Source organism: Lynx rufus, unplaced genomic scaffold (genome assembly GCF_022079265.1).
Source record: "Lynx rufus isolate CCGP_SWC_20201006 ecotype Redwood Valley unplaced genomic scaffold, mLynRuf1.p SCAF_9, whole genome shotgun sequence".
Lineage (NCBI taxonomy): Eukaryota > Metazoa > Chordata > Mammalia > Carnivora > Felidae > Lynx > Lynx rufus.
In genome coordinates this window covers 86774710-86799320 of record NW_025814897.1, presented here as the reverse complement: position 1 = coordinate 86799320, position 24611 = coordinate 86774710, and the positions used below count along the sequence as shown (strand labels likewise).

General features: G+C 44.0%; 1 protein-coding gene across 3 annotated transcripts in view; it reads left to right on the top strand.

The window, feature by feature from the left end:
• WT1 (WT1 transcription factor) overlaps positions 1-22613 on the top strand; it is a 48313-nt gene extending 25700 nt beyond the window's left edge. For 2 of the 3 annotated variants that reach the window (XM_047072244.1, XM_047072246.1), the window contains exons 5-9: positions 12133-12229; positions 15171-15321; positions 19263-19352; positions 19949-20041; positions 22492-22613. In XM_047072244.1, the coding sequence (XP_046928200.1) occupies positions 12133-12229; positions 15171-15321; positions 19263-19352; positions 19949-20041; positions 22492-22613 (553 nt within the window). The remainder of the gene's footprint in view (positions 1-12132; positions 12230-15170; positions 15322-19262; positions 19353-19948; positions 20042-22491) is intronic. The other variant, XM_047072245.1, reaches the window with a different exon arrangement.
• Positions 22614-24611: the final 1998 nt, after the last annotated feature.

Sequence of the window (24611 nt, the reverse complement as noted above, 5' to 3'; positions counted from 1 at the left end):
ATTTGTTTGGAGAGTGGGGCCTGTGAAAAAGATGATTATTCACACAGCCTTCACACCTACAAGCCTCCATTTCAACTGGAGAAGCAGAGGACATCTAATCCTTAAAAAAAAAATTTTTTTTTAGCGTTTTACTTATTTTTGAGAGAGAGAGAGAGAGAGACAAAACACAAGCGGAGGAGGGGCAGAGAGAGAGGGAAACAGAGAGAATCTGAAGCAGGCTTCAGACTCTGAGCTGTCAGCACAGAGCCCGACGTGGGGCTCAGACTCACAAACCGTGAGATCATGACCTGAGCCACAGTTGGATGCTTCACCAACTGAGCCACCCAGGCGGCCCTAATTTTTTCTTTAATGTTTATTTATTTACTTTTGAAAGAGAGAGAGAGACGGGGGGGGGGGGGGAAGAGTGCATGTGACGTCAGGGAAGGACTGAGGGAGAGGGTCAGTGCAGAGCCTGACGTGAGCCGTAACTCATGAACCTTAAGATCATGAGCTGGGCACTTAACTGAGCCACCCAAGCACCCCAGGGGACATCTAGTCTTAAGAGCCCTGTGCTTAATCCTAGGGTTTTAGGGAGGATAATTTTTTTTAACTAATTGAGCACAGTTGAGTAAATTTTTCAGATTCAAGAGCATGTAAGCTAGCTGGGTAGGAGCCTTTAGGAATCCAGGCTGAAAAGATCCTGTTCCATCTTTTCCTGTTTGTCTCTTGTGTGGGTTTGTCTCTTGTGTGGATCTGGGACACCCTAGCGGCAATTTCTGGCCGTAGAGCCAAAGCATTGAGAATGGTAAACCCAGTGAGTTAGATGAAATTGGGATTCTGATGAACGATCACCTCGATGCCAGACACATGTAAGGAGAGATCAGTTATTTATTATATGGTCTGAATAAGGTGGTCTGTGAAAATGTAGTTCCTGTGTTTGTGTGTGTTGAAGTAGGAATGTAAGTCCCACCTAAAAATACCCTTCCGAGTGGTAGGGCCCAGTAAAACTGTGGTGTTTTTGGACTGTGTTCTCTCCAAAAAGTTGTGAGAAACTGGATTTAAATATGTAAAATATCTCTTAGCTCTGCTCTGAGTGTTAAATAAGAGGGAAAAGTTCAGTTGAAGGAGGTTTGTGTACCATTTCAAGTGGTGAGGAAAGCTTGTTGGTTCATAAGGGCTGATTTATACAAGTGTTGTTGTCAGGCTGTTAACCACTCAGCCTGTGTCCCCTGTTAAATAGCGGCTGATGACAGGATTGCATGGGAAGTGAAGACCTAGGAGCCAGAACTATAAAGAAACTCTCAAAAGAGGAATACAACTTAGGTTTTAGTAATGATAACATGTTTGGAACAAGTAGGCATCTTCCAAAAGGTAACAATTTGAAGGGACCATTACTCATTTATAGATACCATGTTCTGAGAAATTTGCTGAAAAAATAAATCCAATTACTTTTAGATAACTGCTAGATTATGTATGAATCAAGACTTTTCTTTTTTTTTTTAATGTTTATTTATTTTTGAGAGAGAGTGAGACAGTGTGAGAGGGGGAGGGCCAGAGAGAGGGAGACACAGAATCAGAAGCAGGCTCCAGGCTCTGAGCTGTCAGCACAGAGCCCGACGCAGGGCTTGAACTCACGGACCACGAGATCATGACCTGAGCCGAAGTCGGATGCCCAACCGACTGAGTCACCCAGGTGCCCCAAACCAAGACTTTTTCTATAGCAGGTGGCAGAATCCCAGTTGTAACTGGCATCAATAAAGGAAAAATTTAAATTTGGCAGCTTACTATATTGTATTTTTATTTATCTATTTTTTAACGTTTATTTATTATTGAGAGACAGAGAAACACAGAGCGTGAGCAGGGGAAGGGCAGAGAGAGGGGGAGACACAGAATCTGAAGCAGGCTCTAGGCTCTGAGCCGTCAGCACAGAGCCTGATGCAGGGCTTGAACCCACGAACTGTGAGATCATGACCTGAGCCGAAGTTGGTCGCCTAACCAACTGAGCCACCCAGTCACCCCTGTATTTTTATTTTTTTTTTAAGTTTATTTATCTATTTTGAAAGAGAGGGAGAGAGAGCCGGGGAGGGGCAGAAAGACAGGGACAGAGAATCCCAAGCAGGCTCCGCATGGACATGCGGCTCAAACCCATGAACCAGGAGATCATGACCTGAGTCGAAGTCAGATACTTTACCGACTGAGCCACCCAGGCACCCCTTACTGTATTGTATTTTAAAACTCCCATGTCTGGATTCAGGGTCTCAGATGGTGTTATTAGGACACGGTTTCCTTGTCTCTTATCTCTACTGTTTTCTGTGCTGGCTGCCTTCTCAGACAGGCTCTCTCCATTGTGGCAAAAATAGCTCTGGTTTTTGGCAATTACAGCCTCAAAAGGAGAATACCTTTCTATTGGTTCTTTTCCGACAAAAGACCCAGGGAAGTTTCTGAATGGCCTGGGTTGGGTCATGTGGCTAGAGAATGCACTGGTCTGATTGGCCAGGTCCTGAGCATGTCCTCACCCTTGGAGCCAGAGGGGAGGATTAGAAGAGAAGGATGGTTTCCTAGAAAGGAAAAGGGCCCTGTTTCCAGAGGAAGGTGGGATGGATGTGGAGTGGGCAGAACAAGAGATACTCAACAGAGAATTAAAACAAAGTTAATAAAAGTGGGGTGAGTCCTCCTCCCTTCCAGATAACATGTGGAGCTGGATACCATAGGGATGTTTGAGACCTGGATAGAAAATAAAATGAAGGATGGTGCAGAGGAGAAGCCTTCTTTCTAATGCTCATGGGAAAAGTGCTCATTAAAAGGTGTAATAGTTAGAATTACTATAGTATACTTTCCAACTAAAAGTGAGACCACATAGGGGCATCTATGGGGCTTAGTTGGTTAAGCATCCGACTTCAGCTCAGCTCATGATCTCACAGTTTGTGAGTTCGGGCCCCACATCAGCCTCTGCTGTCAGCACACGCCCCCACCCCTCTGCCCCTCCCCTGTTCATGCTCACACTCTCTCTCAAAAAAAAACAAAAAAAACAAAAAAAACAAAAAACCCATTAAAATAGTGACACAAACTATATTATGTTTTCATTAAAAGTCAAAAATGCATCTTATTCTTTTTTGTATCTGATACATACAACTTATATTTTATTTTTTTTAATATGACATTTATTGTCAAATTGGTTTCGATACAACGCCCAGTGCTCATCCCAACAGGTGCCCTCCTCAGTGCCCATCACCCACTTTCCCCTCCTTTCCACCCCCAATCAACCCTCAGTTTGTTCTCAGTTTTTAAGAGTCTCTTATGGTTTGGCTCCCTCCCTTTCTAACCTTTTTTTTCCCCTCCCCCTCCCCCTCCCCCATGGTCTTCTGTCAAGTTTCTCAGGATCCACATAAGAGTGAAAACATATGGTATCTGTCTTTCTCTGTATGACTTATTTCACTTAGCATAACACTCTCCAGTTCCATCCACGTTGCTACAAAAGGCCATATTTCATTCTTTCTCATTGCCAAGTAGTATTCCATTGTGTATATAAACCACAACTTCTTTATCCATTCATCAGTTGATGGGCATTTAGGCTCTTTCCATCATTTGGCTATTGTTGCACCTTATTCTTGAGATCTGAAATGAAACACCTGAAGGGAGGAGGAGGACAAATTTTTCAAGAAAAAAAAAATAGCTGATTGTTTTCTGTAGACTATACTTCAGAGGAAATTATATACCCATGATTCACCAGATTGTGGACATTCCCTTTTTTTTTTTTTTTAACTCAATCAACTTTAACTTAGTTGTTTTATTTTTAGGTTCTACTTTCTGTGCTGGATTCATAAAAGAATCTGCATTGCTTGCTCTTTCCCATTATGTTTGCAGGAACAGAATAATCCTTTGACCAATTGATTTGTTAGATTCCTGCTATAAAAGGTGAAATTACTTGAAGAAAGAGATTGGCTAGATGGCATTGCTGATGATGTTTGTGCAGAATTTGATTTAAATATTGCCCTTAGCACATCACATCCAGGCAGAGAATAAAAAAGCACTCACGTTGAGCTAGAGGTGGTTGTGCTTCATTGCCACCACCTCTGACTATGTGCAGAAAGAGAATTCAATATGTATTCATCTTCTCAAGTCACATCTTATAAGTGGATGTGAAAGCGAATTTTGAAATTACTCTGGCTACAGGGAAATTAGGTTTTCAATCAGTGAAGCTTTTAAACGTAAGCATTCTGGTGTGACCACTTAGGCTTCCTAGGTGAAGTTCCTGTTCTTTCAGCTCTGAGTCCTCTAGTTTGAGTCCTCTAGTTCAAGTCCCAACTATCTCTGTGCATGGTGTGTCCTTGTGAATGCTGAGCATTTGTGCAGAGGCTTATTGTTTCTTTGGGCTTGGTTTTATTTCTTTGGTTGTCCTCCCTTAAGTTTCTTTTATGCTGTAACTGTCCTCACCCCCACCTCCTCTTTTTTTTTTTTTTTTTTTTTTTTTTCCTCCTCATGGTATTGATATGTTGGAGATAGCAGGTCAGTTGGCTGGTAAAATATCTCACAACCTGGATTCAGCAGATTGCTTTCTTTTACAGTTTTTTAACTTTAGACCTCCATCCCCTGTATTTCCTATATAAATAGGTAGTTAGATCTAGAGGCCTGATTAGATTTGGGTTCTTTTCTTTCTTCTTTTTCTTAGCAAGAGTAATTTAAACTGGTGTGTTTAGCCTTATCTCTTGTGTCTAACCTTTAAAGAGGCACACTTTTTGAACATGGTTCCAGTGCTCTTTTCCCTCAAAAGTGGCACATGGGACAGGGGTGATGGTTCTCAAGGCTTGCAGCAAAGTTTATTTTCAACACCAAAAAGAATCACGCATTTAAGCATCTTGTATATAAGCCTGAGTATCAAGGATGGACAGAGACCAGAGATTGATGGGTAAATTCAATTTTCTGGATATGCAGGAGTTTGAAGTTTTCCCAGGTGCTTTCCTTCAACCCAATTAACTTTGCAGAGGTGAGAAGACAGAGGTGAAGATAGGGGGATGCCTACCTGGCCAAGGACTAGAGGTGGAAGAGAGAAGTCACAGGTGGAGGTTTCCCCTTTTTGAATATTTATATCAGATGTTAATTACCTTCAAAAGTCTCTTTTCTTTCTTTCCTCCCCCCCCCCTTTTTTTTAAACCTCTTCTGTTGATAAGGGATTTCAGGGCAGCTCTGGTTTTCTTCATCTGTAAAACCTCAATTCCTTTTTATTAATCTTCTTGTGCCTGTGGAATATCAAAATTAATCATTTCTAAAGAAGCTACTCTTCTAACATTACGTTTTTTTCTGGGCCAAACCTCAATGTACAGGTTTTTAGCATGAAGAGGGTTCATAATTTGTGTTCTATGAGGGACATTTTTCTCTTTTTGTAAACTTTCTAAGGACACATGTTTACATACTTTAAAGCTGTCTAGGAAAAGCAGAATTTCTCAGGATGCATTTTTATGCATTTTAAAGCTGTTTAGGAAAATGTACAGTCCACACCTCCTCCAAGAATAAAGTCACGAGGTATATGCTCTACTGATAACTGTTCCTGCTCAGTGTACTTTCCCAGTTATGTGGAAAGAATTTTCTTTGTAACAGTTGTGCTCAGTTTTGGTTGCTCTGTCACATATAAGCAGGCCATTTCTATCATAGATAGCTTTGTGCTTTCTTTATACCATAACAAAAATAGTGCCTCAGAGCAGAAGCTGGAGTGCACTGAAGACTGAGTATCTTAAACTTGTTCCTCTTCACTGCTCCCCTTCTCTTATCTTACCCACTCCCACAACATTTTTAAGCCTTCAGCATGCCTGATTTCATTCATACCACTGGAGAAAAGAGCTGGGAATTAGTCCAGTGTCATGATGATAGACGTGAACCCAGGATGGGGTTATACCACCAGAATTGTCTAGCCAGTTTTGAAGGAAGAAGAGCTGGGCTGTCCTGCATTCAGGCCCCATCTCTGCCACTTGCCATCTGTCTGACTTTGGGCAGATAACTCAATGTCTTCTTAAATCTCAATATTTTTGCTGCAAAATGCAGATCTTACTAGTAAGTAATAGCAAACATTTACCGAGGGCATACCATGTGCCAAGCACTGTGCTTTATTCACCTAGTCTCATTCACCTAGTCTGATGGGGAGGTGATGTTTTTCTTCAGGACTAGTCATCTAGATTCATCTGGAGATAAAGGATCCAGATTAACTGAGCTCTTTCAAATGTATCTATCTGTAAGAAACTGAGTAAGTCTGATTCCCTTGGTATGGTAGGTTGAATAATGAACCCCCAAAGATATCTAAGTCCTGATTCCTGGACCCTGTGAATGATACCTTTTGTAGCACAAGTGACTGTGCAGGTGGGATAAAGTTAAGGACCTTGAGATGGGGGAGATTATACTGAATTATCTGGGTTGGCTCCAAATGGAATTAAGTGTCCTTATAAGAAGAAGACAGAAGGGAGATTTGGTTACAGAGGAGTTGTTAGAGATGTGACAAAGGAAGCAAGAGGTCAGAGTGATGTGAGGAAGACACCAAGGAATGCAGGTAATTTCTAGAAACTAGGAAAGACCAGGAAAGAGATTTTTCCCCTCAGCCTCTAGAAGAAAATAGCCCTGCCCACACCTTGCCTTTAGGACACCGAGGCTGATTTTAGACTTCTGATCTGCAGAATTGTAAGGGAGTAAATTTGTGTTTCAAGACCCCAGATTTGTGATAATTTGTTACAGCAGCTGTAGGAAACTGATACACTAGAATTTACAGTCTTCTGTCTATAGCTCCAGTGCTTAAAGCTACTTGCAAGTGGGCCAATGAAGGTTAGAGGTAAACCGCTGATACCTGTAGATGACGAGTGCTTCTGGATTTTGCCATCGTGGCACTGGTCAAGCTTGCTATATAGGTGTAGCATCTTTTCACACTTTCAAGGGTTTGGAAGGTTTTAATGCTGTTTTTTCAAGAATCAGGTGCATCCCCACCCCTACTTTGTTGCCATACAGAAGGAGAGAACAAAATCAAGACTGAATTTTCCATTTTGCAGCTTAAACTTCCTGCACAACCTTTAAAGCTGAGGTGGCAAACCTCAGGTGGCCCTGAGGCCAGAGATCTTTTGTCTGACCTGACAGTGATTCTGTAAAATCTCAGTTATTTGCCAGAATTTAACACTGAAACGATCTCACATAAAGATCTTGGTTTCTGACTTTCTGGAGAACGGAAAGATCTGACAACACTGGGTTCGTATGATTGCCAGTCCTCGGCTGGTAGAGCAGAGTTCTTACTTTCCTCCTCACTGTCTGGGTTGGAGGGGAGGTCTAGCCACTGCATATATTTCTACCCTATGAGAGATTTGGGTCTCTCGATTGCTTGATCTGGTGGGATTCACTCTCCACTCTGGAGTTGCTCCATGAATGATAACATTCTTGTCTCCAAGTCCCGATAAATTTTTACCCCATACTATCCAGGGCTTTGTGAATGCTTTATTTGGAAGGTGCGTCTTTGGCTCCAGAAATCTCTTCACTAGGCAGATAGCTCCTTGCTCTTCTTGGAAGGCTTTATGGCTCCAGACCTCTAAGAACCCTACCCTCACTCCTATTTAGTTCATTTACGGCTTAGTCACTGGAACTTTTTAAGGCTAATTCTCTCAGGGAAAAGCTTGGCGTTACCTGACCATCTAAGCTACCGGCTGGGTCTTAATGGTGGTGACTGTTCCATTTCTGCCTCAGATTAACTCCCACTGATGACATTTGCCCATCCAAATGACTAGATTCTCTGTGATGGCCTCCCTCAGGTTGCTGCATGGACAGACCTTTTACCATTTCCTGAATACCAGAGAACAAGTATAGTATATATATTGTAAATATAATAGTTCCCCACAACAATAAGGAAGATCCTTTTTTTTTAATTAAAAAATAATTTAATGTTTATTTTTTTTTTTTGAGAGAGAGAGAGAAACACAGAGTGTGAGCTGGGAAGGGGCAGAGAGAGAGGGAGACAAAGAATCCAAAGCAGACTCCAGGCTCTGAGCTGTCAGCTCAGAGCTTGATGTGGGACTTGAACTCACAAGCTGTGAGATCATGACCTGAGCCGAAGTCAGATGCTTAACTGACTGAGCCACCAAGGAACCCCAATCCTTTTTTTTTTTAAGTGGAAACACAGAAAAGGTGATTTTTCCAAGGTAGAGGAAATATGAAATGGGATGGAAAGCCAATGTTTTGGAAGCCAAATTGAGTCAAAAAGATTTCAACAGTTGGAAATACTTCCTAAAAGAAATAAAATGGAATTTGAAGGATAACTGTGTAGTTTTGAACTGAATTAAAAAAAATCATGTCTTCAAGCTCAAGGTTGGAGACATGTGCCTTACTTGCAGTTCTTGCTGTTGTGGACGATGAGGATTCTGTTTGAGGGGGGGAAGACCACTGTGACCTGAATGCTAGAAGCGATGTCCCCTTAGATGCGTTCATTGAGTCCAGATAGCCTATGGGCCTAACGCATTGATTGTGCTGTGTTTGACTAGCATACTGATTTTCAGAAATTTGCAATGGAATCTCTTTGGCTGAGGCATGTACTCTCTGGCCTTACGCATTTATGTTATTTTCATAATTCTTAAACTTTCTGTGTTTATGGATGGTCCTCCTTCCCTACTCTTCTGGGGGCACTGGGATCCATTTTAAGCCCATGCTTTGAGAGAGACGTTACAAAAGGAAGGGAATCAAGAGGTGGATGATACAGACACTAAAGGAATTAGATACCAGTTTGTTATGATCATTGAGAGAACCCCAGCTCTGTACCCTGGAAAGCTGTCTTCAAATATTTGAAGGACTGTCATGTGGAAGAGGAGTTAAGTTCCATCCATCTCATGGGACATTATGGACTCTGTGCCTTAACTTCAGTCACCCAGCTGAGAGGATACAGAGAGGGGCAAGCTGGTCTGTTTTCAAGGCCAAGTTTACCATAGAGCAGAGGAGACACGCAGGGTTGGCTGTAAAACACTAAGACTCTGTGGTTCTCCAGAAGACAGAAAGGAGGCGGCAGATTTCTGCTTGGCTCAGAAAGGCCTTTCTTCACAATTAAAGCACTCCCCAAATGGAATGGGATTCTTTAAAAATTCGCCACCAGTCGTGTTGTGCAACTGTTGATGAGCTAGAAGGGCTTTGAAATGAGGGTTGGAGTAGATACCTTTTCTCCCTCTGTTAGTATACAGTCCCAAGACCACTGACCTGATTTCCTTTACTTATCTAGAGAGAGTTGTCACCATAGTAAATACCTGTGGGTTATACTTAGTGTTCTGGGCAGACCACACTGGGAAGAGCTTTGTAGGGTTTCCACAGTGTGGAATTACATTGATGTGTTGTTTGTCTTTTGGAAACACCAAAGCCAGTAGGCAGGACCCAGCTGTAGTTTTTATTCACGGACTTGGTAGAAGAACCTAGGGGTTTATTTGGCAGGTAGAGTCTTGTTTCTGGTTGCTTCTTTTTTTTTTCCCCCCTTAAGTTTATTTATTTATTTTTGAGAGAGAGAGAGAGAGTGTGCAAGTGGGGTAGGGGCAGAGATAGAGAATCCCAAGAGGGGCTCTGTGCTGTCAGCCTGGAGCCCAATGCGGGGCGGGGCTCGAATCCACAAACGTGAGATCATGACCTGAACTGAAAATAACAGTTGGGTACTTTACTGACTGAGCCACCAGGCACCTCTCTGGTTGCTTCTTCAGTGTGTTGGCGTATATCTGGCTATGAGGTTACCTTTGAGTAGTATAGCACTTCATTTCCTGGAACAAGTATTTTGAGGAAAATCTATTTCTCACACCCTCCAGGAACCCAAGTAACATCCAGAGATCAGCTGCTAAGACAACAGATTCCTAATTCTTCCTCTTTGATAGCAGAACTTAAAAATAATTCAGATTTCTATTGTGTCCCTAGAGAGCCCTCAGCCCCAGAAAATGTGTAAGTCACATTTTGGCTCCATACAGATGATGAAGCCACACAGAGGCAGCATGTGTTCACAGCCTTCAAGGCAAAATGTTCTGGCCACATCGTTCTTGTCCTGTCCTCTTTCTGCTACCACATCACCACTGTCCTCAGTCTTTACATCCCCACTGCTTTTATAGTATAACTGTAAACTGCTACCCAGTTCCTGAAACTGCTCTCACTATCTATGCAAGGGAGACAGGCAATTCTTTCTAAAAAGCTTGGAGCCAGAATGAAACATGAAATTCCACAGCTGCTGTGGCCGCGGGATGTGCGGACCATGTCAGTCATCCTGGCAAACACCCTTTCTCTCCAGGAGTTCCCCCCCACCCCCAGCCTTGGAAGTGGGAGTTGAGCCAGCCCCAGGTTTTCCCCACACCCTCAGATGGAGTGGGCTGATCAGCCAAGCTGCCTGCCTCCCACACTGGGACCCCTGGCATCTCTAGAGTAACACAGGCAGAGGGTGGAGGCTCTCAGCCCTGACAGCGAGTTAATTACACCTGGCGGCTTGGGGGGAAAAAGACTGTGCATGGACCTCATTATTCCCCAAGCTAATTTTGTAAAGCAGCTTTATAAATTCCACATCCCATACAGTCCACTCGTTTGGAGTAGAGACATCAGTGGTTTTTAGTATATTCACAGAGTTGTACAACCGCTCCCACAGTTCTAGGACATTTTCAGCAATCACTCTCCCATTTCCCTCAGCTTCCCCAGTCCTAGGCAGCCAATCACCAAACCACTTTCTGTATCTATAAATTTGCCTATTCTGGACATTTTGTTTAAATGGACGCACACACTGGGGCGCCTGGGTGGCTCAGTCAGTTGAGCGTCCGACTTTGGCCCAGGTCATGATCTCTTGGTTTGTGGGTTTGAGCCCTGTGTCGGGCTCTGTGCTGACAGCTCAGAGCCTGGAGCCTGCTTCGGATTCTGTGTCTCCCTCTCTCTCTGCCTCTCCCCTGCTCATGCTCTGTCTCTCTCTGTCTCAAAAATAAATCAAAAACATTTAAAAAAAATTAAATGGATGCACACAATAGGTGTGCCCTTTGTGGCTGGCTCCTTTCACTTAGCGTGTTTTCAGAGCTTGTCCACATTATCATGTGTCAGTACTTCCCACCTTTTTATTGCCAAATAATATTCCAGTTTAGGAATATACTACGTTCATCCATTCATCAGCTGAGAGACATTTGGGTTGATTCCATCTTTTGGCTATTATGAATCATACTGCTAATACACAATGTGTACATGTTTATGTGTAGATACATGTTTTCATGTCTCCTGGGAATATACCTAGAAGTGGAATTTCTGGGTCAGATTGTAACTTTATGTCTAATCTTTTGAGTAACTGCCAGATGTTTTCCAAAGCAGCTGCACCATTTCACAGAGATATTCCATAGAAGCTCCTTGTGGTGATTGTAGATGTGATTATAATGTCCTGCCCATGTAGATAAGAATCTTTACTCTGCCTCATTTGGAAGTAAAATCACTGCAGAACAGATACCAGCTTTGACCTAAAGGAGAGAATACTTTCAGAGTATTCGCTTCTCTCAAGCTGTTCATTTCAATGTTCCACATCCCTCAGCCCTTGCTGGCAGGCCAGGATTAGCCTGAGCACCAACTAGAGGACTAGGCAATCTAAGGCTAGGGAAGATTATCCAGTGTCCGCTTACGGCACGGGTTGGCTGCAAAGAGTTAAGTTGATCTGGAAAACTTATCTGTCCGTTAAGTGGAGAAGGGTCACTGATGTGTAATCCCCACTTCTGAGAATGTGACATTTCTTCTGTGTCATCACTTTCTTGGGGCTATCTGGTAAAAACTGAGTCACGAGGTGCCAACAAAAATCCATTGAACTTAATGTGAAACTTGAGGTATCTGCTCATTCCGGAGACATTCGCAGCTGTCTGTTCTGCTGGCTAGATGGTAAACAACTTGCTGGGGATGAAAGCCATTGTGACTTTTCCCAGCTTGTCTGAGAAGCATAGACACAGATGGCCTCCCTGAGCACAAGGGAGGGCCGCGTGGTGGTGATGCAAGGGTTGAACAGCCCCCTGCCCTTCACAAAGCCCTGCTTCCAGAGTAGCGAAGGATGCAAAAACCAATGGCTGTTGTCCTGTGAGCTTTTTAAAAACATTCCTTCTGCTGTAGACGCACATTTCTAAAGGGTGCCTGTGGACCGACCTGAGCCTTGTTCTTCCCTCTTTGTGTTTGCAGCCACGGCACAGGGTATGAGAGTGATAACCACACCACGCCCATCCTCTGCGGTGCCCAGTACAGAATACACACCCATGGCGTCTTTAGGGGCATTCAGGTGAGAACTCGGGTCGAGGGGAAGAGGGCTGGCTGGAAGGGGACATCAATGCCTCTTTTCCTTCTCAACAGCCTTTCACTTGCTTGCTGATGGCCATTTGGCCCTGGTAAGTCTGTTCTTAATTATAGGCTCCTCTGACAATAAAGACCTCTCCTCTCCTCCTGGGCAGAGAGGGCAGCCTCCTGTCCACAGGTCATTGTGAACGCGGTCATCTCCCTGACTCAGACCAAGATGCTTCTGGCAGAATCCCGTCCCTTCCCCCTTCACTGCTTAATTCACTCCTCCAGGTGGGCTTGCGGCTCTTGTAACTAATGACCTGGACTCCTGACTTCCCAAGTCAGACCCTTGAATTGGTCTGCATTGTAAAGTGCCCAAAGGTAGGCTGTGCCTTGCCGAGTGTTCTACTAACCATAATGATGGTAATGGCGCCCACTCTGTGGGTGCTGCCCCCTTTCTATGTGCCAGGCACTGTGCTGACTTTTGTAATGGGCTTTTTGTCTTAATAGACGTAATTTTTGGAGCAGTTTTAGGTTTAAGGAAAAATTGTGCAGAAAGTAGAGTTCCCAAATTCTCCCTCATCCCCACCCTCCCCCACAGTCTTCCCTATTGTTAATATCTTGCATTGGTGTGGTACACTTGTTACAATTGATGAGCCAGTATTGGTGTGTGATTGTTAATGAAAGTCCATAGTTTACACTAGGGTTGACTTTTTGTGCTGTGTGGTTCCATGGGTTTTGTTAAATGTGTCATGTCACGGGTCTACCGTTACATTATTGCACAGAATAGTTTCACTGCCTAAAAATAAAAATGTCTATGTTCTACTTACTCATCCGTCCCCCCTTCTTCCCCTCCCCCGGACAGCCACTGATCTTTTCATTGTGTCTGTAGTTTAACCTTTCCCCCAAATGTCATATAGTTGGAATCACACAGTTCAGACTCACTTCTGCCACTTAGCAGTAGGCATTTAAGGTTCTATACTTAAACTTTCTTTTTCCAGTTAATCCTTAGTGCACCTCTATGAGGTAGGTATTATTATCTCCACTTGATGGATGAGGAGACTGAAGGCCAGAGATGAGTGGCTTGTCCACAATCACATAACTACTTATAAAGCAAGCTTCGCCTGACTCCAGAGCCCCTGTTTTTAACTACCACGTTGCATTGCTTAGGGAAACGGGGCTGTGAACAGTTTGGAGGAGAGGGGTCTCCAAGGAGAGTGAGGAAAGAAAAGTAAAAAGGTAGACATTCTGGAGAATTCGGGGAAGTCATTGGAAGGCCACCTCAGCAGAGCCTCTTTGGGGAGGTCAGAATCACACGCAGTGACCAAGGGTTTGCGTGTGTGGCTTTCACTTATGACTCCGTGGCTGTAACATGAGTAACTGTGGTTATACTTCACCAGCATAGTCAGTACTCTAGAAAAAAGTTGTGTGTGACCCAGGTCCCCACATGACGTGTGGGGCAGGTAGCTCTGAGAGGTTCTGACTGATGTTTCCAGAAGCATCATGGTGACAGAACAGCATGTGCCCTCAGCCCAAACCTTCCAGGGGTGAGAATAAAGCCGAGGATTGCAGAAATACGGAAATCTGATGGAAGTATGGGAAGAGTCATCCCAGTCTCTCCTTCAACAAATACCACCGGAATCCTCCACCAGGACTGACATTGACAACTCAGTTTTATATCCCAGTGCTGTGTGCGCTGCATCTAGATTGAATTAAAGGAAGTGAAGGAAGCTCCATTTGTCTTTCTTTCCACAAAGCCCGGTTTGTCAGACTCGCTGTCATGGCTGCTGATAGACTCCAGATCTCACAGGTGCTGTTTCACTACCGACTCATTTTCTCCTAGAGTCTACCATTCAAACGTAGCTGGCTCACCATTTAAATTTACGCCACCATTTGCCTTGAGACACTGTGGCCTGTCAACAGCAAAGTTGTATGTCACTAAGTACTTTTCCTTCAAAAAAGAAGCTCCCACAGCGCAAGGCAGTGTGAAATAGAAACTAGAACATAAGCATGGTGTGGAAAATGCACAGAGCAGGGGATGGGTTAAGCTCAGAGGCAGTTCCAGGTCTTAAAACATAGATGTGTGCTTTGGTCTTGACTTTTGCACATCTGTAAGAGAGTGAGGAGGATTCAGTGGCCCCTGGGGCACTCCCACTGCTCCTGTCTAGGGGTCATGGATCCTGAGAGCAGGAAAAATTTGCCTCACTGTGGCCTTTTAGCGCCTTGTCATGAAGGACTGACCATTCACCTACCCACTCCCACAAGATCAAGGGAATAAACAATGAAGGACATGTAAAGTGCACAGAAGGCAGACAGTGTTTTCTGGTGGTATTACTAAATGTTTACACTGGCTACACCATTGGCCTTTGGTGGTTTTAGCCCCTTCACAAAGAGAACCCTCAAATCTCAGGGGCTCCTCCTTCCTTGTCATTTACTCCCACATGGAAAGTGTGGTCAGCTTGGGGTTCATTTAGTATCCCATATTTCTCTCTAATAAGGACTTCCCTACCTGTTGCAGGTGGGGCCTGAGGCCATGTGGCCATGTGTCCAAATGGGAGAAAGTAGAATAGAACCTGGGACTTCGGACTTCCAGACCTCACTGCCTCAAGTGGAGAAGCTGAGGGATGGGATGGATTGGGAGCTCTTGTAGCACCAGCATTTCTTTGCCAGATCCTCTGGATCAGCGTCCCCAAACAGACAGATGAAGTACTGATTCTGGTTGATCAATAGTGATGACGTTGAAGTATTGCATTGTAGAATGTCCTGCTCTGTCACCCATTAGTGATGCTTGCTGTGGGTGTCTGGGGTATGCGTGGGAGTGGTTTTAGGTTTTAATATCTGCCATCCCTTCCTCAGGTTTAATCTAAAGCTCACTTTCCCTCAGGACTGACACGAATGTTCACATGTGGCTTAAAGCCTCCATTTCTCTTACACTCTGCCTACAGGATGTGCGACGTGTGCCCGGAGTTGCCCCGACTCTTGTCCGGTCGGCATCGGAGACCAGTGAGAAACGCCCCTTCATGTGTGCTTACCCGGGCTGCAATAAGAGATATTTTAAGCTGTCACACTTACAGATGCACAGCCGGAAGCACACTGGTAAGTGTGTCTGCTGTCCAGCCTTGTTTCCAGTGGCCTTTGGGCAAGGGTGGTTCAGGAGCTCCTCCTCCTGGCTGTCACACCTCTAAGGACACAGGAGATTTCTTGGATTGACAGTAGGCAGTGCTTTGAAAGGTCTGGCCAAGGTGATTAAAAAAAAAAAAAAAAAAAAAAGGTTGCAGGGGCATTTTGCATCCTGACTGTCCATCCTTTAATAAAAAAGTCAGTAAACTGTCTTCAGGAAGGGCTGAGCAGAGTGATGGAAAGAGAATTCCACAGAACTAAAGAGACTTACTTGTCTTTGAATTCAGGCTACACGACCAAATGGTGAGACATTGAGCATTTGGTCCTCATTTTGCCTTGTGGAAGATGGAAATGACAATGCCTACCTTGTATAATTTTTAAGACTAGGTTAACTTAAAAAAAATTTTTCTAGGGGCGCCTGGGTGGCGCAGTCGGTTAAGTGTCCGACTTCAGCCAGGTCACGATCTCGCGGTCCGTGAGTTCGAGCCCCGCGTCAGGCTCTGGGCTGATGGCTCAGAGCCTGGAGCCTGTTTCCGATTCTGTGTCTCCCTCTCTCTCTGCCCCTCCCCCGTTCATGCTCTGTCTCTCTCTGTCCCAAAATAAATAAACGTTGAAAAAAAAATTTTTTAAAAATTTTTTTTCTAATGTTTATTTATTTTTGAGAGAAGGAGAGACAGAGTGTGAGCGGGGGAGGGTCAGAGAGAGAGGGAGACACAGAATCTGAAGCAGGCTCCAGGCTCTTTGCTGTCAGCACAGAGCCCAACGCGGGGCTCAAACTCACAAACCAAGAGATCATGACCTGAGCTGAAGTCGGATGCTTAACCAACTGAGCTACCCAGGTGCCCCCAAACTAGATTATCTTTGAAAATAAAATTGGATTAAAGGCATTAGATATGAAGCACGTAGTATAGTACGCTATGTCAATGGCCTGAATAAACAAGTGTCACTATTGTTTTGTTAAAGAGAGAGGTTCTCTATTAGGCTCTCTAAAGAGAGAGGACCTATTCTGGGAGTTTGGTAATAAGACAGTTTGAGAGATTGATGGGCAAGGTCATCATAAGACTTAAGGAGAGATGGTCCAAAGAAAAACTTTTAACTGCTTGATTAGTAATAACCAACCAGATAGGAATAGGAAAATGGATTTGTAGGTTTAATTTTTGTTTTCAATCTTAAAAAAACAAACAAACATGACTTTTGATGATGTGTCAAGGAAGGCTGGGTTTTCCCACAGGTCAAGGGATTTGCCTCCCTCTAGGGAAGAGAATTGGCCTCGTCTGGTTGTTGGCCATCTTGGATGTGATTTTATTATTGATCACAGATGTTTGCTGTTGGCCTTGTGGGCACTGGACGGGAGTGTGGTTGGGTGTCGGCTGCAGGGAAAGAGTGTGGAACACAGCCTTTCCTGCAGGGGGGTTGGTGTCATTTTTTCCCCATAACTGGAAGGACAGCTTCATTGTTACAACTACCCTTACTGTTTTGTTATTACTGCTTATTTTGCTTTGGGGAAGCTGAAGAAGAGAGTGAGTTCGCACTCAGTAGACCACATGCTTTGGGGCTAAAGGTGAGAGAACTAGGGATGTTATATTTTTACATGTTTCCCCCAATATGATCATTTGAGAAGTATCTGTAAAAGTTATAAGGAAAATGATAGAGTAAAATTGTGACTGGAGAAATGCAAGAGAATGCATTGAAGGCAATATGGTTGTTGAAACCTTTAATGGGGAAGAGACACTTAGCAAGCAGTAAAGGGGAGATGTCTGTGTGAAGGGAAAGCAGTGGACAAGCTAACCAAGACCCTCAGACCCACCTGAGGCTCTAAGAAGCTCTTCTTTGCAGAAGACAGGACAGCAGCCTGGTATTTAACAGTCCTGCAGCCCTTTTCTTGAAAGAATGCAATCTTATCTATATGTAATAATGTTAAGTACTTCTGTATTAAATACTTTTTATGTGCCAGACTCTCCACATGCATTATTTCATTTAATCCTCACACACCTGAACAGTTATCAGGTGGGTAGGATATAGTGGAAGCAGGACCCAAACTCATGCCTTTTAACTCCCAAGTCACAAACTCCCTTCTCAAAAGTTTAGAGTCTGTTTTGGAGCTAGGCTACACACAAATGAAAAGAGATGAAGAGAGCATAGGATAATGTACTAGAACAGAGGCTGGAGGAACTTGAGGAGAGTTGCTGATTTGAGCTAAAGTCATCCCAGAAGGAGGAAGGGCTTAAGCTAACCATCAGAGGGTTGGTGGGGTACGGTAGAGGAAGTCAAGAAGGAGCAGAAGCAGAAAGGCAGGGAAAAGATATTAGACTGAGTAGTGTTGTTGAAGTATAAGGCACCAGGCCAGATGTAAATACAAAGTTAACGGGAGGCTCTTGCCCTCAGGATTTTCCAGCCCACGGTGAAAGGCAGCCCTGGACGCAGCCTCCCACGTTAGGTGTTCTATGATCAATTCTGTACTGAGGGAAGGAAGGGCTTTCAATCTGAACATGAAATTTCCAAGAAGGCATTGAAGAGGAAACAAGGGGCATTAGAGAGGGATGTACGGCAGACTTTTTGATGGGTGGGAACGTGGATGGAGATAGGGACAAATGGCGGTTGGGGTCAGCAAAGTGCAAGGCAGATTTGGGGAAGGGTGAGCTCTGGGATAGCAGGAATGCAGACTAATCAGGGGGAATAGAGGAAGTTATGAGGCCTGAAAGGCAACTAAGGGCTGCCCTGCAACAGAAAGACTGACTGGTCCTGGGATAGCTTGCTCTCCATCCCAGAACACTGGTGACTCAGAATTCTCATAAGAAGGTGGGAAGGCCCAAGGTCGCTCAGTGCACTCATGGGGCTTAGTTCCCAGTATTTGGCTGAACTTTCTCTAGCAAGGACAGGGGTGGGGCTTCTGCATTCTGAGGCAGAAGGTTGTGTAATCCCACTACTGATGTCTCTCGGATAAAGGGATACCAGAATCTTTCTAAATACTTTGGCTCCTGGTTTAACTTGGGTGTCTCACAACCATGGGGCTTTTTGTGCTTGATTCAGGAATGAGAAGTCAGTAGTGGAGAGCACCAAATCTTTAGGCCATAAAACATAAAACACTTATTTCATGAGGCCAGCTCCAAGGCATATCCATTCCAGAATTCTGCCTCCAACTCAGTTTAGGAGTTAACACTTTTTTGGTTTATTATTGATCTAAAGATTCTCTACCAGTATTTAATTTAATTTTATTTTTATTTTTATATTTATTTATTTATTTTTATTTTTTTTAGCAGTGCTCTGGGCTAAGCTCTTTATGTGGATGGTCTTGTGGTTTTTTTTGTTTTTTTTTTAATTTTTTTTTAACATTTATTTATTTTTGAGACAGAGAGAGACAGAGCACGAATGGGGGAGGGTCAGAGAGAGAGGGAGACACAGAATCTGAAACAGGCTCCAGGCTCTGAGCCATCAGCACAGAGCCTGACTCGGGGCTTGAACTCACGAACCGCGAGATCATGACCTGAGCCGAAGTTGGACGCTTAACTGACTGAGCCACCCAGGCGCCCCTGGATGGTCTTGTTTAATCTGCTCATAAATCCTTTGAAGCTGTCAGATTATCAGCCCCATTTCTCAATAAGGAAATAGCCCCTCACCCAGAGCTTTAAGTGTCAGAGCTGGATGTGACCCTAGTGTCAGACTTCAGAACCCGAGCTCCTGTCCGCTTGTAACTTGCAGGTTAGGGACCATCCTCAATCAACCAGTTCCCCATTCTACACCCAGCTTAGTACAGGTGGGCCTTTAGCTTCACATTGCCGTTGGCCTCACCACGCTAGCAAGGTCCATCAAGTGCCTTAGGCATTTTGGGATCCCTTCAGTCCCCTGAGGAGAAGTAGCCTTTAATGACATCCCCATCTCCAGTGTCATTTTCAAATGGAATGTGTGTCTTCCCCAAGGTGAGAAACCATACCAATGTGACTTCAAGGACTGTGAGCGAAGGTTTTCTCGTTCAGACCAGCTCAAAAGACACCAAAGGAGACACACAGGTTTGTAGGCTCACTTCTCCTTGCTGGTAGTATGTTCTGGGTTTCAGCTGCTTTTGTGATTCTCTTTGTTGTTGAATATGGATGGGAGAGGGTTAGCCATTTGTTTAGTTTTTCCAATAATTCCCTCCCCCTCAAATATCTGGGGATTTTCCTGTTCTTAAAAAAAAAAAAGAAAAAAAGAAAAGGAAACATCCCACATTTCTCCAGCAAACCGCGGAACAGTGGGATCCCACCAGCCATCTGCTGATGACACGTTGAGCAGCAGTAAAGAGCAGGGTGGTGGAGAGCATAATCCAATTTATAGTGTGTGATTCACTTTTTCAGTCTCGGACACAGCTGGGACGTTGGTGAGAAGCTGGACGTTTGTGGTTAAGGACTAGTTGTTCCCAAAACACAAGCAGGTCTTCAAGGATTACTGTTGCAGAATCAGGTGGTTTCATGCTAGGCCTGGGGACCTGGGGAAATCTGAGGGTGAGACAGACATCACAGGTGGCTGGAAATGCCCGGCTCTTCGGGCCACCAGGAAGCAGGCCTTGTGGGCCTCGTTATGCTCCCACATTGTTAGGGCTGCGGCTAGACCTTCTCTGTCCATTTAGGTGTGAAACCATTCCAGTGTAAAACTTGTCAGCGAAAGTTCTCCCGGTCTGACCACCTGAAGACCCACACCAGGACTCATACAGGTAAAACAAGTGCGTAAACTTTTCTTCACATTTATTTTTCATTATTTTTTTAAAAAAAATACTGTTGAATGAAGTTGTTTGTGATGAGAGAGAGATTGGAAAAGTCTAGTGGAGAAGTTCTGAGCGGGTTTAGACTCAGTTGAGAGGAAGAACAATGCATGGCTGTCTTTAAATAATAACATTGTTTCAGAAGAGGTGGGGTGGGAACTACTAGCAAAAGGGAGATGTGAAAAGAACTTATTACTGAGCGTCCAGAACAAAAGGAAGAGTTGAAGTAGCCCAGTTTTCTGTCACATCACATTGCATTACTCAGTTTGATAGGATAATCAACTTTACAGAAAAACAGCAGAAATTCTTCCAAGCCAGATATTTATTCTTTGGAGAGCTCACATTTCATGACACAATTTTCAGAGACCTGAATCCTTGCTGTGCTAAAAGTTAATGTCCCAGGAGCAGTCATGGTTTCTGCCAGACTTGTATCAGCATATGGCTACTATTTCCTTTCTACTGGTATAGAGAGGGGAATAAGACATTTATTCCCTGGCTGCTGAAAGTTTTTGCTTTTCCACAAGACTGGTGTGATTCATAATGAAAATAGCTCCATCTTTGTTATGTATTTTCTAACTTTGGGAGGAGGGCCAAGGCTTAGGGTTATCTCACTGTATTTTTGCAACACCCTTGTAAGAAGAGGAGGGTAGGCGTGTTTTATCCCCATTTTCCAGATCAGGAGACTGAGGCACATAGTCATGAAATGACTTATTTACAGTCCCAAAGCTAGTAAGTAGCAAACCCAATTCTGTTTGCTCCCAGTCCCACAATATCCCACAGCCTTCTTTGTTGGAGAAAGAGCATGGGTTCATCTCACAGCCCAGGGAATATAGAAATCAGGAAGAGAGTCAATGTCAGCAAAGCTGAATGGCATTGAGAGACTGAGGAGCGTAGCTGACCAACAAGAGAAAGGGTTGGGATGTGTCTATTAGGAGATAACCTTTGACAGTCTGGCTGGAGGTCAGGTGGAGGGGCAGGAGCTAGATCAGGAAGAGCAGAGGAACAGTGAGTGGGAGGCGAAGGAAAACGTGAGATCATGAGTCCCAGATTCTCAGCCCAAATAGGCTGCATTTACAGAATCAAGGCATCTGTGCCCCTGAGTTGGTGGGGTGGGCATAAATTTTGCCCTACTCAGGTGCCTTTGGTATTGCTTCTTTTAGTCCCAAGCTCATAATTTGGTGAGAAACTTATCGTCCCTTGTACCCTGCCCCTTCTGCCCCACTTCCCCATTCCATCCACTGAACCCTGTGCATATCTGCATGTGTGCAAAATGACCTGTGTCTCTGGCAGACTGTTTCACCCTGTATTTGATCAGCCCCCAGTCCTGACGCTGGGACAGTGCCCCCCCTGGGACATTTCTTGGTGCTTGTCCCAAACAATAGTTCTCATAGGAGAGGCAAACTGGAAAGATCTCCCTAGTGGACCAGAGATAGGCTCCTGTAGTATTTTTACTTAGGATAAAGCCACAGCTCTATTTCCATTATGGCCAGGTCTGGGAGGTGGGATACTGCAAAGTGCATGAACCTTGGAATAGACAAACCTGGATTTAAGTCCTGCTTGGGTCTGCCCTCACCAGATGTCCAGCTTCATATCTAGAGTGGGGATACCGATGCTTCTGTTACAGGGCTGTTGCAAGGAATACATGAAATAATGTATATAGATGATGCCTAGCACAAGGCTGGGCATATTTAATTTAAGGCCCTCATTATCCTCCCTATCCAGAATGAAGCTTAGAAGGAACTTCTGAGAGCTCCTTAGATGGAAAAGTCTCAACCTTTTGGCAGTCTTGTTAAGAATCTTAAAACTATGATAGGGATTATACTCTGAGTAACACTTTAATGTTAAAGAAGCAAATATCCTGCAAACTGGTGTCAGGGATTTATTTTAAAATATCCAGCCCATTCAGAATATCTACACAGACAGACACAGTAAAGTTACAGTCATAGCTCTGTTATTGGATGGCAATCGATCCGTTAGTATCCAGAGTAATGATCCTGAGCCCCTGCAGCCCAGATGAGCTCAATTCCCTGAAAAGGCAGTGGAGGGGAAGCATTTACACAATTCCCAAAATGGCCTAATAGCAGAGGCCGAAACAAATGTTTCTCCCCCTTGATGACATATGAATTGCCCAGACACTTTCATTAACAAGACTCATTCCTTCTCTGCCATTTCCCCAGTCTTCTGACTGAATAATATTTTATAATTTTTACAGTTTTTTTAATCCTTAATGGCCCAGAGGTGCTGCCGTTTCAAGGCTGCCTATGAAATGAGCCCGATTTGTTAGCCTAGGGAAAGAGCTAGAGGGAATCGGGAGTGGGTGTCTTGGGATAATTTAACTCGGGCCTTTGATAGTTGAACTTGTGCCCAGTCTCTCCGCTGCAAGTATCTCTGACTGGCAATTGTGTCAACAGGTGAAAAGCCCTTCAGCTGTCGGTGGCCCAGTTGTCAGAAAAAGTTTGCCCGGTCAGACGAACTAGTCCGCCATCACAACATGCACCAGAGAAACATGACCAAACTCCAGCTGGCGCTTTGAGGGGTCCGACCCGGGGACAGTTCTGTGGCCCAGGCAGGACAGTGTGTGAACTGCTTTCCAATCTGACTTTAAAGTTCCTCCACACTCACCTCTCTAAGAAGGAAATGGCAGGTGATCTTCATCCAGCTTCCAAGACAAGATGCCTGTACCACTGGATCCTACCAGGTTTGCCCGGAGGAGTTGGGCTCTGCTTTGCCTGCTTTTAGTCAGCTCGAAGGCCCTGGAGAAGTGGCTAACAATGTCCAGTTAGTTAAAAGCCCATCTCTGCCATTTGGTCTGGATTTTCACTGTAAGAAGAGCCATTGTTGATAATGTCCCCCCGCCCTCTTCTTCTCCTTTTACGCTCTTTTCACTAGGAATGGAGTCATTGTACCATTTTCCATCATAGAATATTTATAGGCCAGGGCATGTGTATGTGTCTGCTAATGTAAACTTTGTCATGGTTTCCATTTACTAACAGCAAGAAATAAATCAGAGAGCAAGGCACCGGGGGTGAGTCCCGTCCGACATTCCGGAGGTTAGGCAGGCCGCTAACCTGGAAGGCAGGATGTAGGACTACCATGCAACTTTAAAAATTTCGTGTGTTTCAAGCAGCTGAAAAAAAGAATCCGAACTAACCAGTACCTCTGTAGAGAAACCTAAAAGAATTTTTCCGTTCAGTTAATACAATGTTAACATTAGCACAATGCTGTTAAGAGACTGTGCTTGAAGATCTGAGATTTTGGTTTTATTTTTGACTTTTTTGTGCGGTAATCCTATGCATCTTCAGAGATGTACATATTTCCTCACACAAAAAAAGTGGAATTCATTATTATCATTTGGGGTGTCCTTTGAGTGTACCGACCACGTTGGTTATGTGGCTTCAAGTTGTAAAAATTAAAGTGACTCTGAAAGAAAATAGGGCTGGTCCAGGATCTCCACTGATAACTTTGAGTCTACCAGTGTATGTGAAAAAAATGAGACTGGTGTGAGGAAATCCATTGCTTAAAGGTGGTTGGGTGTGTGTATGTGTGCGTGTGTGTGTGTGTGCAAACGAGGGTGTTTGTTATTTACTGTTGCTTGAACTTATTGTGTAAATAAAAATACTGATAATGATTTGCTCTTTGACAACTGAAGTTAGGAAATGTATAAATGTTAGATGCATCACTGTTTTGGTGTTGATCTTACAACGTATCAATGATAACACTAAAAATGTAACCTGCATTTTTCACTTCGCTCTCAATTAATTAAAGTCTATTCGAAAGGAAAGTGGCAAGATTGTATCGGCTGTATTGTGTTCACATCTTAAGGACAGTTGAGACGGTCTTAAACAGGTAAGAAGATGCTACTGACATGGACAATCACGAGCACTAGTGTAGTCTATCCTGGTCCTGACTATTATCTGTTTCTCTCTGTCAAACCTCAGGAGGCAATTATCCATTCTGGAAGCAGCCAGCACCATAAAGTGATCATGCTCAAGCTGCAGTCAGATAGGTTTGTGGATGGCATGGTCGGAAGTGTGTTTGAGGGTTTATTTTAATCAGGCTATTATTATATCACTTTTTATTCCAAGTCAGCAAAAGAGAAGAGGGATGCTACTGATAACTGGCCTTTTCTGGAAAGTTCACTTTCCAGAATTTTCCAGGACTTTCTGGTATATACTGCAACCAGGAGGCTATAGGTTGGACACCTAGCACAACGGAGTTTCCAGCTGTAGTTGCCATAAATTAGCTCAGCAGGTTGAAAACTGCTTAGACTTTCCAGGGCAGCCAAGTGTAAAAGCACATTATACATTATACATTATCTATAAACTCCCTTTCTGGTTCTAGTGTACGGTTTTTCAGTTGTAAATAAGGAGATTAATTTGGCGCTGCCCCTCTCAGCTCCATTAGCTTGGAGTTTGCATGCATCCAGGTTTCATTTCTTCATTTAAAATGTATCTTGAGCAGACAGCAGCTCAGCCATGAAGACTTTTCAGCCGCTCAAAGCTTGGGCCGCCTAAAAGTCAGGTCCTGAGGC